General features: G+C 38.2%; 1 protein-coding gene across 4 annotated transcripts in view; it reads right to left on the minus strand.

Moving 5' to 3' along the window:
* The window catches only part of CPLX2 (complexin 2), a 161,376-nt gene that overhangs the window by 39,269 nt on the left and 108,581 nt on the right, over positions 1-13,526 (minus strand). For all 4 annotated transcript variants that reach the window (XM_063447329.1, XM_063447327.1, XM_063447328.1 and 1 more), the window contains one exon: positions 12,847-12,945. In XM_063447329.1, coding sequence (XP_063303399.1) covers positions 12,847-12,877 — 31 coding nt within the window. In that variant the 5' untranslated portion in view covers positions 12,878-12,945. The remainder of the gene's footprint in view (positions 1-12,846; positions 12,946-13,526) is intronic.

Here is a 13,526-nt window from a genome sequence, read left to right on the forward strand (position 1 = left end):
GTGGCAGAACACTGCCGTAACATCAAAAGGGGCTATGACAACCACTCAGTTTCTAAGCACTTCATGATACACAATAAAGACCCGACACTTCTGAAAGTTATTGGGATAGAACATGTTACCCTCCCATGGAGAGGAGGTAACATTACCAATATCTTGGGCAAAAGAGAAATGTATTGGGTCTTTCAACTCAGAACCCTTGCCCCACAAGGACTCAATGCAGAATTTGATCTTTTTAACTTTTTATAATATACTATATCATCATTTCTCTTTTCTCTGCTCTCTATATTCAAATCCCTTCATTCATATTCATATATATTCTTCCATATTTATTTATTTATTTTCTTATTTATTTACCCATTTATTTTCCCGTTATTTATTATTATTATTTTTCTATTATTATCTCTATATTTATTTTTATTTTTTATTCTATTTTTATCACATTTTTATTTTTAATTTTATTTTTATTTTTATCTTTATTATTTTTACCTATATATATATTTTTTCTTATATTATTTTCTTATATTCTGTTGCTACAGTTTTATTTACTATTTTTCTTATTCTTACTTTTTTCTTCCATGACTATTCTATTTATATCTATTTTAACTTTATATTCATTTCCCACTACTTACTCAGAAGTTGTCTCTGTTTGTTTATAAGGCAACTATCCAGTTTGTACATATTCTTGTCATCCCTGTAGATCCATTACACTCACACACATACTCACTTTACATATTTACATATTCATACTCTGTCTACATATACTCATTTCTCTTTCTTCACTTTTCCCACTATTCCAAAGTTTGCTTTTTTTCCCCTCTTTTTCTCTTTTTATTTTCATTATGCTCGTTTTTATTTTTCCCTGCACATTCTGTACCATGCACTTCGACAAAATTACCATTACTTTATGCTGCTTGCTCGTTTACCTAGACGGAGGTGTGCTTTGTTGTGCCGACCTCCGTCTAGACTACATTGCCCAATGCCCATTGCGGTATGCCACGTGATCGCGGACGATCGCGATCACGTGTCTATCTGTCCTTCCCACTCATCCGGTCCTCCCATGCCCCTTGCTGTGCACTACATTACCCAAAAGACTTTAGGGAACTCCATGTGATCGCGGCTATCCGCGATCACGTGATTGGGTACTCCCTTTTCATTTTTATCCTTCTTACTTAATAACACTCGTTTTAAAGTTATAATTAAGGGTTTTATTCATTTTCTTATTATTATCATTAAGGACTTGAATTTTTTCTGTTTCAATATGTATTTGTATTTTATACTGTGTATTGATGACGTCATTTTGGCGCTAAAATTTGAATAAGCATGTGTTTTCTTAGCTTATTTAAGCATCTATGTACCAGGCTGATTTTTACTATTGCCAGTTGATAAAGCCCTGTGTGGCGAAACGCGTTTTGGCTGTTTTTATATATTTATTATCTTATTAAAGGAATATTGGTTTTACCTAGAATTATTTTACCATATATCCTTTATTTATTTATTTATTTTACCTGGTCATATATTACTGTGAAGCTGATACCTGCTAAAGAATCCTAGGTGGGGACTATACCACCCAAACGAATAGATTGAGCAGTATATCCTGCTCATCCAAATGTGAGTACCTGCATTTCTACTGTTTATACTTATTTTTATCATATCTACAGTGAGCACTATATTTGGTTGTTTTTCTTCCCCTTTTTTTATACCGAGGAATTATCTTCACCTTATCCCGTCAGTGGGGGGCAGACGCCACTGAATGCTTATTATACTTGAGCTAGTTTATGCTCAATAATAGGTGAGTAATATACCTCCCCTATATTCACCCTGCTCTTATTGGTCCTCAGTTTGCACTATTGGAGTTTCTTTGCTTTGTCTTTCCATGTATACCACGGAGTCAAGACACCCCATGAATTAGAAGATCCATTCTCTTCATTGGAAATTCCTACATATCAAGCCTTCCACTTATTTATTGGAATATACAAGCAGACTATTAAGTATTGGGACTATTCATTATAACTGTTCCATTCCTTACTGTTAGAGTGTGTGCAAGTGGATTTATATTAATATTAATAATTTTATTCCTATTTTTTTTGTCTTTCTGATCTTGTTCTATTTCATCTTTTTATTTATTTATTTTACATTGTTATTACACATCTATTTGTATTTAGCGCGACCTATTATTGTGTTTATACACTTTACTATGATCTGATTTTTTTTTTTAACCGCTGATGGTCAACTTTTATTTTTTGTAACCCTCAGGGGTTAATTTTATTTTTTTTAATTCATTTAAATATATTAAAATAATATATTTAGCTAGCTGGGGTGGGTGGAAGTTAGTGGGGAATTGGGGAATTGCAGAATTTGGTGTTAGGCTAGTTAAAAAAAGTTTTAAAAAAGTTTAAAAAGTTAAAAAAAAGTTTTAATAACATTTTTTAAAAAAGTAAAAAAAATCCCACCCTCCTTTACCCAGTCCTAATAAAAATTAACCCCTTCCCTGCCAGTTGATCACTACCCACAGTGATCAAAATACAGATCACATTATTATACTGTGATCCAATTTTTTTTTAACCCCTTGGGGCTTCAATTTATTTAATTAAATATTTTAAAATTATATATTTTGCTAGCTGGGGTGGGAGTTATGGGAAATTGGGGAATTTACCGTTAGTGCTGCTTACTGCTAGTTAGGGGTTAACGGTAAAAAAAAAAAGCTTATAAAAATGTTAAATCTTTAAAAAAAAAAAAAGTTTTAAGAAAGTTTAGGAAAGTTTAAAAAAAATAATAAGCAAGTAAAAATTTAAAAACTAGTTTTAAAAAGTTAAAAAAGTTTTAAAAAGTTAAAAAAATACATTTAAAAATGCCCATTACCACTACACCTGGAACAAACTAGAGAAAAAAATGGTCACACGCTATGATTCAAAATACACCTTTTGAATTACCCCAGGGTGTATTCTTTAATAAATAGTATGTGTTGGTGGGGAAATTTCAATAACCAACCATCTAAACTACACCAAAATGGAACATGGACAGAGCGTAAAACTTCAAAGTTAGAAAAAAACAACTGAATGTCGGCGTCTCAAATATGCCCCTTCAACATCCACATATACCTGGCAAAGGTACATAAGGGGGTATTGCTGTACACAGACGATATAGCTGAGCAACATATGTAGTATTATACAGTCGTAGCACACATAAGGTTTGCAAAATATACTGTGCAAACTCACTTTGTGCTTCAAAAAGGCAGAAAAAATGCTTATTACCACTACACTTGGTACAAGTTAGCGGAAAAATTATCCCATGCTAAGGTTCAAAATATGCCTTTTGAAATACCCTGGGTTGTCTTCTTTAAGAAATGGTATGGCTTTATGGGGTATTTGGATTATATAGCCTGGTAAAATACTCTAAAATGGGAGTGGGCACAGCGTAAAAATGTAAAGTTTGAAAAAAACTGGAATGGCTGTGTCCCAAATGTGCCCCTCCGATGTCCACATATACCTGGCAAAGGCACATACGGGGATATTGCTGTACTCCCTGCCTCACACGGCTCCCTCTTTTATGGCTATTAAGCTTACAAGACAAACATGCCAAATTCTAAAATCGCTCCACATTAAAAGTTTATTTTACTCCTTGTGCTTTGTAACCTGTAACTACAAAAAAAAAACTGAAAATCCCAGTCACATTATACACTGCTCAAAAAAATAAAAGGAACACTTAAACAACACAATGTAACTCCAAGTCAATCACACTTCTTTGAAATAAAACTGTCCACTTAGGAAGCAACACTGAGTGACAATCAATTTCACATGCTGTTGTGCAAATGGGATAGACAATAGGTGGAAATTATAGGCAATTAGCAAGACACCCCCAATAAAGGAGTGGTTCTGCAGGTGGTGACCACAGACCACTTCTCAGTTCCTATGCTTCCTGGCTGATGTTTTGGTCACTTTTGAATGCTGGCAGTGCTTTCACTCTAGTGGTAGCATGAGACGGAGTCTACAACCCACACAAGTGGCTCAGGTAGTGCAGCTCATCCAGGATGGCACATCAATGCGAGCTGTGGCAAGAAGGTTTGCTGTGTCTGTCAGCATAGTGTCCAAAGCATGGAGGCACTACTAGGAGACAGGTCAGTACATCAGGAGACGTGAAGGAGGCCGTAGGAGGTCAACAACACAGCAGCAGGAGCTACCTCCGCCTTTGTGCAAGGAGGAACAGGAGGAGCACTGCCAGAACCGGGCAAAATGACCTCCAGCAGGCCACAAATGTGCATGTGTCTGCTGAAACGCCCTATGTCCACAGGTGGGGGTTGTGCTTACAGCCCAACACTGTGCAGGACGTTTGGCATTTGCCAGAGAACACCAAGATTGGCAAATTCGCCACTGGCGCCTGGTGCTCTTCAGAGATGAAAGCAGGTTCACACTGAGCACATGTGACAGACGTGACAGAGTCTGGAGATGCCGTGGAGAACCTTCTGCTGCCTGCAACATCCTCCAACATGACCGGTTTGGCAGTGGGTCAGTAATGGTGTGGGGTGGCATTTCTTTGGGGGGCCGCACAGCCCTTCATGTGCTTGCCAGAGGTAGCCTGACTGCCATTAGGTACCGAGATGAGATCATCAGACCCCTTGTGAGATCATATGCTGGTGCGGTTGGCCCTGGGTTCCTCCTAATGCAAGACAATGCTAGACCTCATGTGGCTGGAGTGTGTCAGCAGTTCCTGCAAGACGAAGGCATTGATGCTATGGACTGGCCCGCCCATTGCCCAGACCTGAATCCAATTGAGCACATCTGGGACATCATGTGTCGCTCCTTCCACCAACGTCACGTTGCACCACAGACTGTCCAGGAGTTGGCAGATGATTTAGTCCAGGTCTGGGAGGAGATCCCTCAGGAGACCATCCGTCACATCATCAGGAGCATGCACAGGCATTGTAGGGAGGTCGTACAGGCACGTGGAGGCCACACACACTACTGAGCCTCATTCATGTTGACTTGTTTTAAGGACATTAAATCAAAGTTGGATCAGCCTGTAGTGTGTTTTTCCACTTTAATTTTGAGTGTGACTCCAAATCTAGACCTCCATGGGTTGAAAAATTTGATTTCCATTTTTTTTTATTTTTGTGTGATTTTGTTGTCAGCACATTCAACAATGTAAAGAACAAAGTATTTCAGAAGAATATTTAATTCATTCAGATCTAGGATGTGTTATTTTTGTATTCCTTTTTTTTTTTGAGCAGTGTATATTCTGTAAATCAGAACAACTAAATGAATTTATTTTTTATTACTTTCCTTAACCTGCACAAATTATGTACACATTATTATTGCAAAAACTGTAAAAACAACAAATTTTTCTTTTTTTTGCCTTTTTCTGTATTTTTTATATAATAAATAGGCATTTATATATATATTCCATTATATATATATTCCATCAAATTAAAGCCCTTTCTGTCCTTTAAAAAACAGTATATATTATGTGTTGGTGCAATAAATGAGAGAGATGCAAATTGCAGTTGACCGCAAACAGCAAGAAAATGCAAAAATAGCTTGTGTCATTTAGCGTAAGACAAGCTTCTGAAGCTGTGTCCTTAAGGGGTTAAATCTGATTTTTGAATGACGCCCCAAAAATCTGATTAAACTCTATGGAAAGTTGCCTGCTTCACTGTCATTTGTTAAGAGAGCACATTATGGCACCAAATAGGAGGGGCAAAACTAGCCCTCAGTAGACAGGCCAGCCTACTAGACTGCCTACTGTGCTGTGATAGGCTGTTTACATCAGGGGGTGGAGTTGTCAGAACTCCACTTCCCATGGTGCATTTGAGGAAGAGGATCATTGGCTATTGAGATATGTGGGTCTGGTTCCCTCCCTCCTGCTCCTACAGTTCACCTCCTGCCTCACAGCCCCTTTCACCCTGCTTCACAAGGGCCCCTGCTGTCCCTGCCTCACAAGGGCCCCTGCTGTCCCTGTCTCACACGGCTCCCTCTCTCCCTGCCTCACACGGCTCCCTCTCTCCCTGCCTCACACGGCTCCCTCTCTCCCTGCCTCACACGGCTCCCTCTCTCCCTGCCTCACACGGCTCCCTCTCTCCCTGCCTCACACGGCTCCCTCTCTCCCTGCCTCACACGGCTCCCTCTCTCCCTGCCTCACACGGCCCCATCTCAACCTGCCTCACACGGCCTCCTTCTCACCCTGCCTCACATGGCCCCCTCTCTCCCTGCTTCACGGCCCCCTCTCTCCCTGCTTCACACGGCCCCCTCTTTCCCTGCCTCACACGGCTCCCTCTCTCCCTGCCACACAGGGCCGCCGCTCTCCCTGCCTCACACGGCTCCTTCTCTCCCTGCCTCACACAGACCCTTCTCTCCCTGCTTCACTGCCCTTCTCTCCCTGCCTCACACAGATCCCTTTTGCTCTTTTCCAGCAGCCCTGTGTAAGAGGCTGGCAGTGAGCAGCAAGCGCCAATTTAAGAAGGTAAGAGGGTGCCTGCCAGCCGGCCATGCTTGGTTTTAATTTGCACTAATGGTGATAGGTATGGCTGTAATATGAAGTGCCTGGTGATAAACTGCCTCTCTGTGCGCTCCCCTGCTGGCTCCCATGCTGCCTTCTTATTAAGTCAGACTCTGGATGTGTGAAGCGACATGCCTGTCCAAGCTCTTCCTCTATAGCAAAGTAAGACAGGCACTTAGTGTTAGAAGAGGTGTCTGCCTTACTTCGCTGTTAGTGGCCTGTCAAACCTTGCCCTGAGCCCAGCACATCAGCCACATAGTGACAGGCAACACTCCAACAGCTGGCACCTGTCACCAAAGCAGTCCGGCCACTGGAAGGGCTCTTCATTTATTTCATGTTATTTTTTTTAAAAAAAATGTTTATTTCAGATCTATCTCCAAAAAACAAAACAAAACAAAAACTCATCTCTAGGTTATTACATTCAGCATTAATAGAACTAGTTATTATAAAGGCAGAGCTGACACTTCGCCAAGAGATTGGAAAACTTGGCTGAGAAATATCAGCCTGCTGACATGAACATTGAACGACTGCAGCTTTCTAGCAATACCTTGATGCTCTCACTGAACGGTTGTAGTGCCAGAGACCTGCAGAGCATTGCTTAATGCTCAGCTCCCGCTACACAACTCAAACAGAATTGTTACCCACTTAATAATGGGAAGCAATTAATTTTCAAGTGTGCAACTGAATGACACTGTGATAGAAATTTAAACAATGTAGTAATAATTGTGTATTGAGCTGTGTTTCATTAACAATGTTTTTAAAGCTCTTGGTGACTTATATGTGTTAGTGGACTTTGGAGATGACAAATGCCGAATATGTTCTATTACTGTATTATCTACATGTGAAGTGCTACTTGCATAAATATTGCAACGGTTACATTTGGTGTCCTAATTGCTCTGTTCCTAGTCTTAAAGGGACACTTTAATTGTAGGTGATTTAACAACTTCATCTTATCCAATTTGTTATAGTGCCTTCCATGCTGGCCACTCTATCATACATTCCAAACCCCTATATTAAACTAAATAAAATGTGTGTAAGTGCGACTTCTAGCTATGCTTCCAAGCACTCTGGATATGAGAGCTAGGAATCTTTCTTCCTGGCTTTTATAACATAAGCCATGACATCACGTGTGCGTGTGCAGTGCTGTCACAGTTGGCCATAAAGAATCATTGAGTACAAGGATTCTCTATAAAGGAATTGGAGGCGCATTGCACCAAGCGCCGTGCATGCACCTCTGTTCTCCAATGTTCCTCTATGAGGAGCATTTGATTGACATGACTCCAGGATGACGTGATTCGAGGAGGAGGTTGCAGGAGTGCCAAGAGAAACTCGCACTGGAGAACAGGGGAGTAAGTGGCTTATTTAGATTTTTTTTTATTTAGATTTTTTCTTTGTATAAATGGGGGAGGTCCTAAATAACAAGGGGCATCAGGAATGTAGCGTTAGAAATACGAAAATGCATTCCTAATGCAACACTGTTCCTTTAAGATTAGCAGTGTAGAGTTAGGACATCAATAAGTCAAATTTAACAGGTTAATTTTAGGTTTAGAAAGTCACATTTAGGAGATTAGTATTACGGTTATTATAAAACAAACTGTAGAAAGTTAGTCCAAGCACTACAACCACTTCAGTGATTTGAAGTGGTCATGGTGTCTTAAGTCCAAATGTGCAGTGTTTTGCTTTAAGGCGCTGCACATACATAGTTTAACCCCTTTGCTGCGAGAGGCATAACACCACCTTTGATAGCGTCATACGGGCATCATCAGCTAGGCCGGAACAAGTCTTCTGGGGTGGCTAATGTCAATTATACACAAATTTTCAAGCACAGTCTGTCATTCACAGACAGTGAACAGTCAGACAATGAATGTTAACCGGACCCTCCTGAGCCTGGTGGGGTCCCAGGTGAGAGGATAAACTATTGCTAAATAATCGTGGGATCACAACCCCTACAGTGGGTTATAGTGATTATATTACTTGATGTACCCCTTTAAGAATATATGATTAGATTAAATGTTAGATAAGGGTTTGGTAAAATCTAATACATTTATTAAATCAATTAATGATTTGAACACAAACCCTAACTGTAGTTCTAGTTTTTCAAAAACCAAAAAATTCACAATATGTGAAGAATGTATAAGGCGCTTCCCATGGATAAAAAAACAAAACAAAAAAAACCCTGTTTCTGGTAAGTGCAACAATGACACTCAAGAGTTAATATTGCACATCAGAATTATGTCAAATAAAATTGAATTGCATCCTAGCATGCTAGAACATCTTAGGTTCACTGTGCCTATGTACACTGTGTGCAGAATTATTAGGCAAATTAGTATTTTGACCACATCATCCTCTTTATGCATGTTGTCTTACTCCAAGCTGTATAGGCTCGAAAGCCTACTACCAATTAAGCATATTAGGTGATGTGCATCTCTGTAATGAGAAGGGGTGTGGTCTAATGACATCAACACCCTATATCAGGTGTGCATAATTATTAGGCAACTTCCTTTCCTTTGGCAAAATGGGTCAAAAGAAGGACTTGACAGGCTCAGAAAAGTCAAAAATAGTGAGATATCTTGCAGAGGGATGCAGCACTCTTAAAATTGCAAAGCTTCTGAAGCGTGATCATCGAACAATCAATCGTTTCATTCAAAATAGTCAACAGGGTCGCAAGAAGCGTGTGGAGAAACCAAGGCGCAAAATAACTGCCCATGAACTGAGAAAAGTCAAGCGTGCAGCTGCCAAGATGCCACTTGCCACCAGTTTGGCCATATTTCAGAGCTGAAACATCACTGGAGTGCCCAAAAGCACAAGGTGTGCAATACTCAGAGACATGGCCAAGGTAAGAAAGGCTGAAAGACGACCACCACTGAACAAGACACACAAGCTGAAACGTCAAGACTGGGCCAAGAAATATCTCAAGACTGATTTTTCTAAGGTTTTATGGACTGATGAAATGAGAGTGAGTCTTGATGGGCCAGATGGATGGATTGGTAAAGGGCAGAGAGCTCCAGTCCGACTCAGACGCCAGCAAGGTGGAGGTGGAGTACTGGTTTGGGCTGGTATCATCAAAGATGAGCTTGTGGGGCCTTTTCGGGTTGAGGATGGAGTCAAGCTCAACTCCCAGTTTCTGGAAGACACCTTCTTCAAGCAGTGGTACAGGAAGAAGTCTGCATCCTTCAAGAAAAACATGATTTTCATGCAGGACAATGCTCCATCACACGCGTCCAAGTACTCCACAGCGTGGCTGGCAAGAAAGGGTATAAAAGAAGAAAATCTAATGACATGGCCTCCTTGTTCACCTGATCTGAACCCCATTGAGAACCTGTGGTCCATCAGCAAATGTGAGATTTACAAGGAGGGAAAACAGTACACCTCTCTGAACAGTGTCTGGGAGGCTGTGGTTGCTGCTGCACGCAATGTTGATGGTGAACAGATCAAAACACTGGCAGAATCCATGGATGGCAGGCTTTTGAGTGTCCTTGCAAAGAAAGGTGGCTATATTGGTCACTGATTTGTTTTTGTTATGTTTTTGAATGTCAGAAATGTATATTTGTGAATGTTGAGATGTTATATTGGTTTCACTGGTAAAAATAAATAATTGAAATGGGTATATATTTGTTTTTTGTTAAGTTGCCTAATAATTATGCACAGTAATAGTCACCTGCACACACAGATATCCCCCTAAAATAGCTATAACTAAAAACAAACTAAAAACTACTTCCAAAAATATTCAGCTTTGATATTAATGAGTTTTTTTGGGTTCATTGAGAACATGAATGTTGTTCAATAATAAAATTAATCCTCAAAAATACAACTTGCCTAATAATTCTGCACTCCCTGTATGTTCCTAAAAAAGCACTACCATACTACATAATTTTGATGTAGAATTAAAATAATGTGTAACCAATTTACAAAACGTAGGCTTTTCTAGCTGAGCTGGATAACATGCAGACAGACATGTTATCCCAGAAACCTAAACACACTATATATACAAAGCTCCTGTTACCATCCCTAGAGAAATTTAATGACAAGTTACTTCCTATTTGATATTTAATTAATATAATTTGCCATAATGGGATCATGTCTTTTTACAGACAGACAATCTCTTGAGGAAACAGAGATGATGTTCTAAAATACACAAACACACACACACAAAATAAGAATAAGAAAGATATTCACCTTTGAATGTTTCTGATTTGGTACAAATCTGAGGGGGTTCATGAGACAGAATTACAGCAAACTAGAAACATTAAAAAATGTCAACCAATCCTGATCCACTTTTTGAGTACAGTATATATTCCATAACCTCCAGCTCAGCAGTGATTTATGGGATATGCCATCAGAAATCTTGCAATATCATGTATCACTGTAAAGGCTGCATGTTTCTGGTGCTGGTATTCATTTCTTCAGTTAAGTAATTTTTTTTTAAATGAAAACTGAATTGAATATTTCTAACATAACTAAACTAACAATGATTTCTCTGTGAACATAGTGGGTATGCTGCACATTTCTATAGAAATAAAACATCTTAATTCTGAGGCTCCGACTATCTACAGAACTTGTCACTCTCTCTTTAGTTTAATCACTGACTATCTCTCTGATTAATGCAACTGATAACGAAAATTAGAATCTGAATAATATTTTTAAAAAGTAGAACATTTGTTCAGTTTGTAAATAATGTAAAAACCAAATGCAATATAAATGATGCAGCAAAATTCAATAAACGTTAAATTGCAGAGAAATTCAATATATCTATATGATAAAATTTGGGCTAAAATAACCAAACCTTGACTAGAGTTGGCATGCATCTAAGAAGTAGGCAAACAGCCAAAATTTGGAAAGAAAATACAATAAAAAAAAGTGTAACGCAGTTTAATGATGTGGCTAGATTTGCGTTGGAGAATATTTCCACATCATTAATATTGGCATGCATTTTGGTATTCAGATTTACATGTGCTACAATTTAGAGCTTAGTGAATAATTCTGATAATCAATATTCTCATGTTTAAGTGGACCAAGGACATAATTAAAATGTATCCTTCCTGGCAAAATATTTTATAAAAAAATAAAAATAAATAAATTGTTCAAAAGTTCATGATAACCCACTTTTTAACTCTAGAAATATTCTTCCAATATAAGGGCTTCAAGTGGACCTTTTCTATTTTGTTTGTCTTTTAATTGGAATTCGGTATATATACTGTCTAATTGTCCCAATTTTATTGTTGAAGTCTGAGTATAGACTGTAAATAATAATGTGTAAATTTGTATATCATAAAATTATTTCTGTAGGATGTAACCTACCATTTAATGACTTCAATATTGGGCTTTTTTGAAGAATCTCTATAATTAATAAAAGTGGTCATTATTTAGTTATTCATTTACCAATCTATCTAAGAGTATTTGTGTGAATTGGAGCACTGTAGGAGCGTGTTCCTTTTTGAATTATAGACTGGGTTGTGTCCCAATTAGGCGGATTTCAATTATTTATATGTATCCTAATAAGGCCAGAGTGGGATATTTATATCTATCTATAAAAGGCAGGTATAGGATATCTAAAGCAGTGGTCCCCAACTCAGTCCCTTATTGACCAAAACCAAGTTGTGGTCAGTATCTCCATTTCAATAAAAACAGGAAATAAACAAATCCTGGACTTTTGTTGGTCCATGAGGACTTGGTTGGCGACCACTGATCTAAAGGAATATCATATCCTAGTTTTTTATAAGCACACCACCCTCTCTTTAGTTTATCATCCGGATTAGAAGATCGATAAAATGAGGAATGAAGACCTGCAGGTAAGAATATCTGCCGTCACGGTCTTCCTTTAGGCATTATGTCATCACATGCCACCTTGGGGGTCTTTGCAAAAATGACAAGTGGCAATATCACTTTAATATAGATACAGAGAGGCGGATGATACATTTTCTCCTCTAACAAACAGGCTTTTGTTAAGTGCCTTCATGACTAAAGAGAGTATAATTATTTCAAAGCTGTTGCATTTATACATCTAAAATAGTTTTTTTTTTAAAGTCTACCAACCCAAATCAAGGAACTCTAAGCTGACTTTTGGAATAAAAGAAAAAAAAATGCAGCAGGGAGCTTTCAGATGAACTGCAAAATACGGACAATGAAATCTCCCAGAATTCCGAAATAATGATTAGCAGGATATTTTAACCATTAGCCCGTGGTTTTTTTTTCTCCTTCATCTTTTCAGAGCCAGCATATTGCAAAAGAGATTGCAATTCGAAATTTCTCTGGAACACTAATTAGTGTGATAAGTTACCATTCATCTGTAAAACGTAAAGTCGACTTCTAGACAAATGTAATACATTTTAGGTTACAAAAAAAATATATCATTCTTACCCCCTAAAGCTTGTTTCATGACAAAATCCATACTGTTTCTTTGAGGTTGGTTCTACTGGTCACAGAAGAATTTGCTTCATGCACAGCGGTTGGCAAACTCTGCAAGAGATTTAACAAAATGTAAAAATCTCAAATATTGTGAATAATTTACAAATGTCTCTAAAGAACATTGTTTTGATGAGTTATAAAAGGCATAGTAAACTCAACATTCATTATCCATTATTTTCAGGCACTTTTAGAATAGAAAAAAAAATCCATATAGATTCCTAACTTTGACATTTTCTTTTTAAAGTTGGCAGTCACTCCTATTTTCCGGTTTGCATACTATAAAATATAATGCCTCCTGACTTTAGTTTCTGAAGGTGAAAATCTAAGACTATGTGTATTATTCATTTATACACTTGTGTTTTTAGAAGGAGGATGGAGGAAAACAGCGCCTAACGTGCTTGCCCGTTCTAAATGAATTGTTAGAATTAAGAAGATTGAATTTTAGGAGTTTGAAGAAGTTTGCTGAAGTTTCCCAGGATCTGAGTTGTTCTGCCTTGAATTGCACTTTGTGGAATACTACATAAATCAGCTTGAAGCATAAGGATATATTTCATTCAACCTACAAAACTTTCGAATGGTCATAACGTTGACAATAGCTCTTTACCTGAAGCTGGATTACAATGAACATTATC

Source organism: Pelobates fuscus, chromosome 3 (assembly GCF_036172605.1).
Source record: "Pelobates fuscus isolate aPelFus1 chromosome 3, aPelFus1.pri, whole genome shotgun sequence".
Classification (NCBI taxonomy): domain Eukaryota; kingdom Metazoa; phylum Chordata; class Amphibia; order Anura; family Pelobatidae; genus Pelobates; species Pelobates fuscus.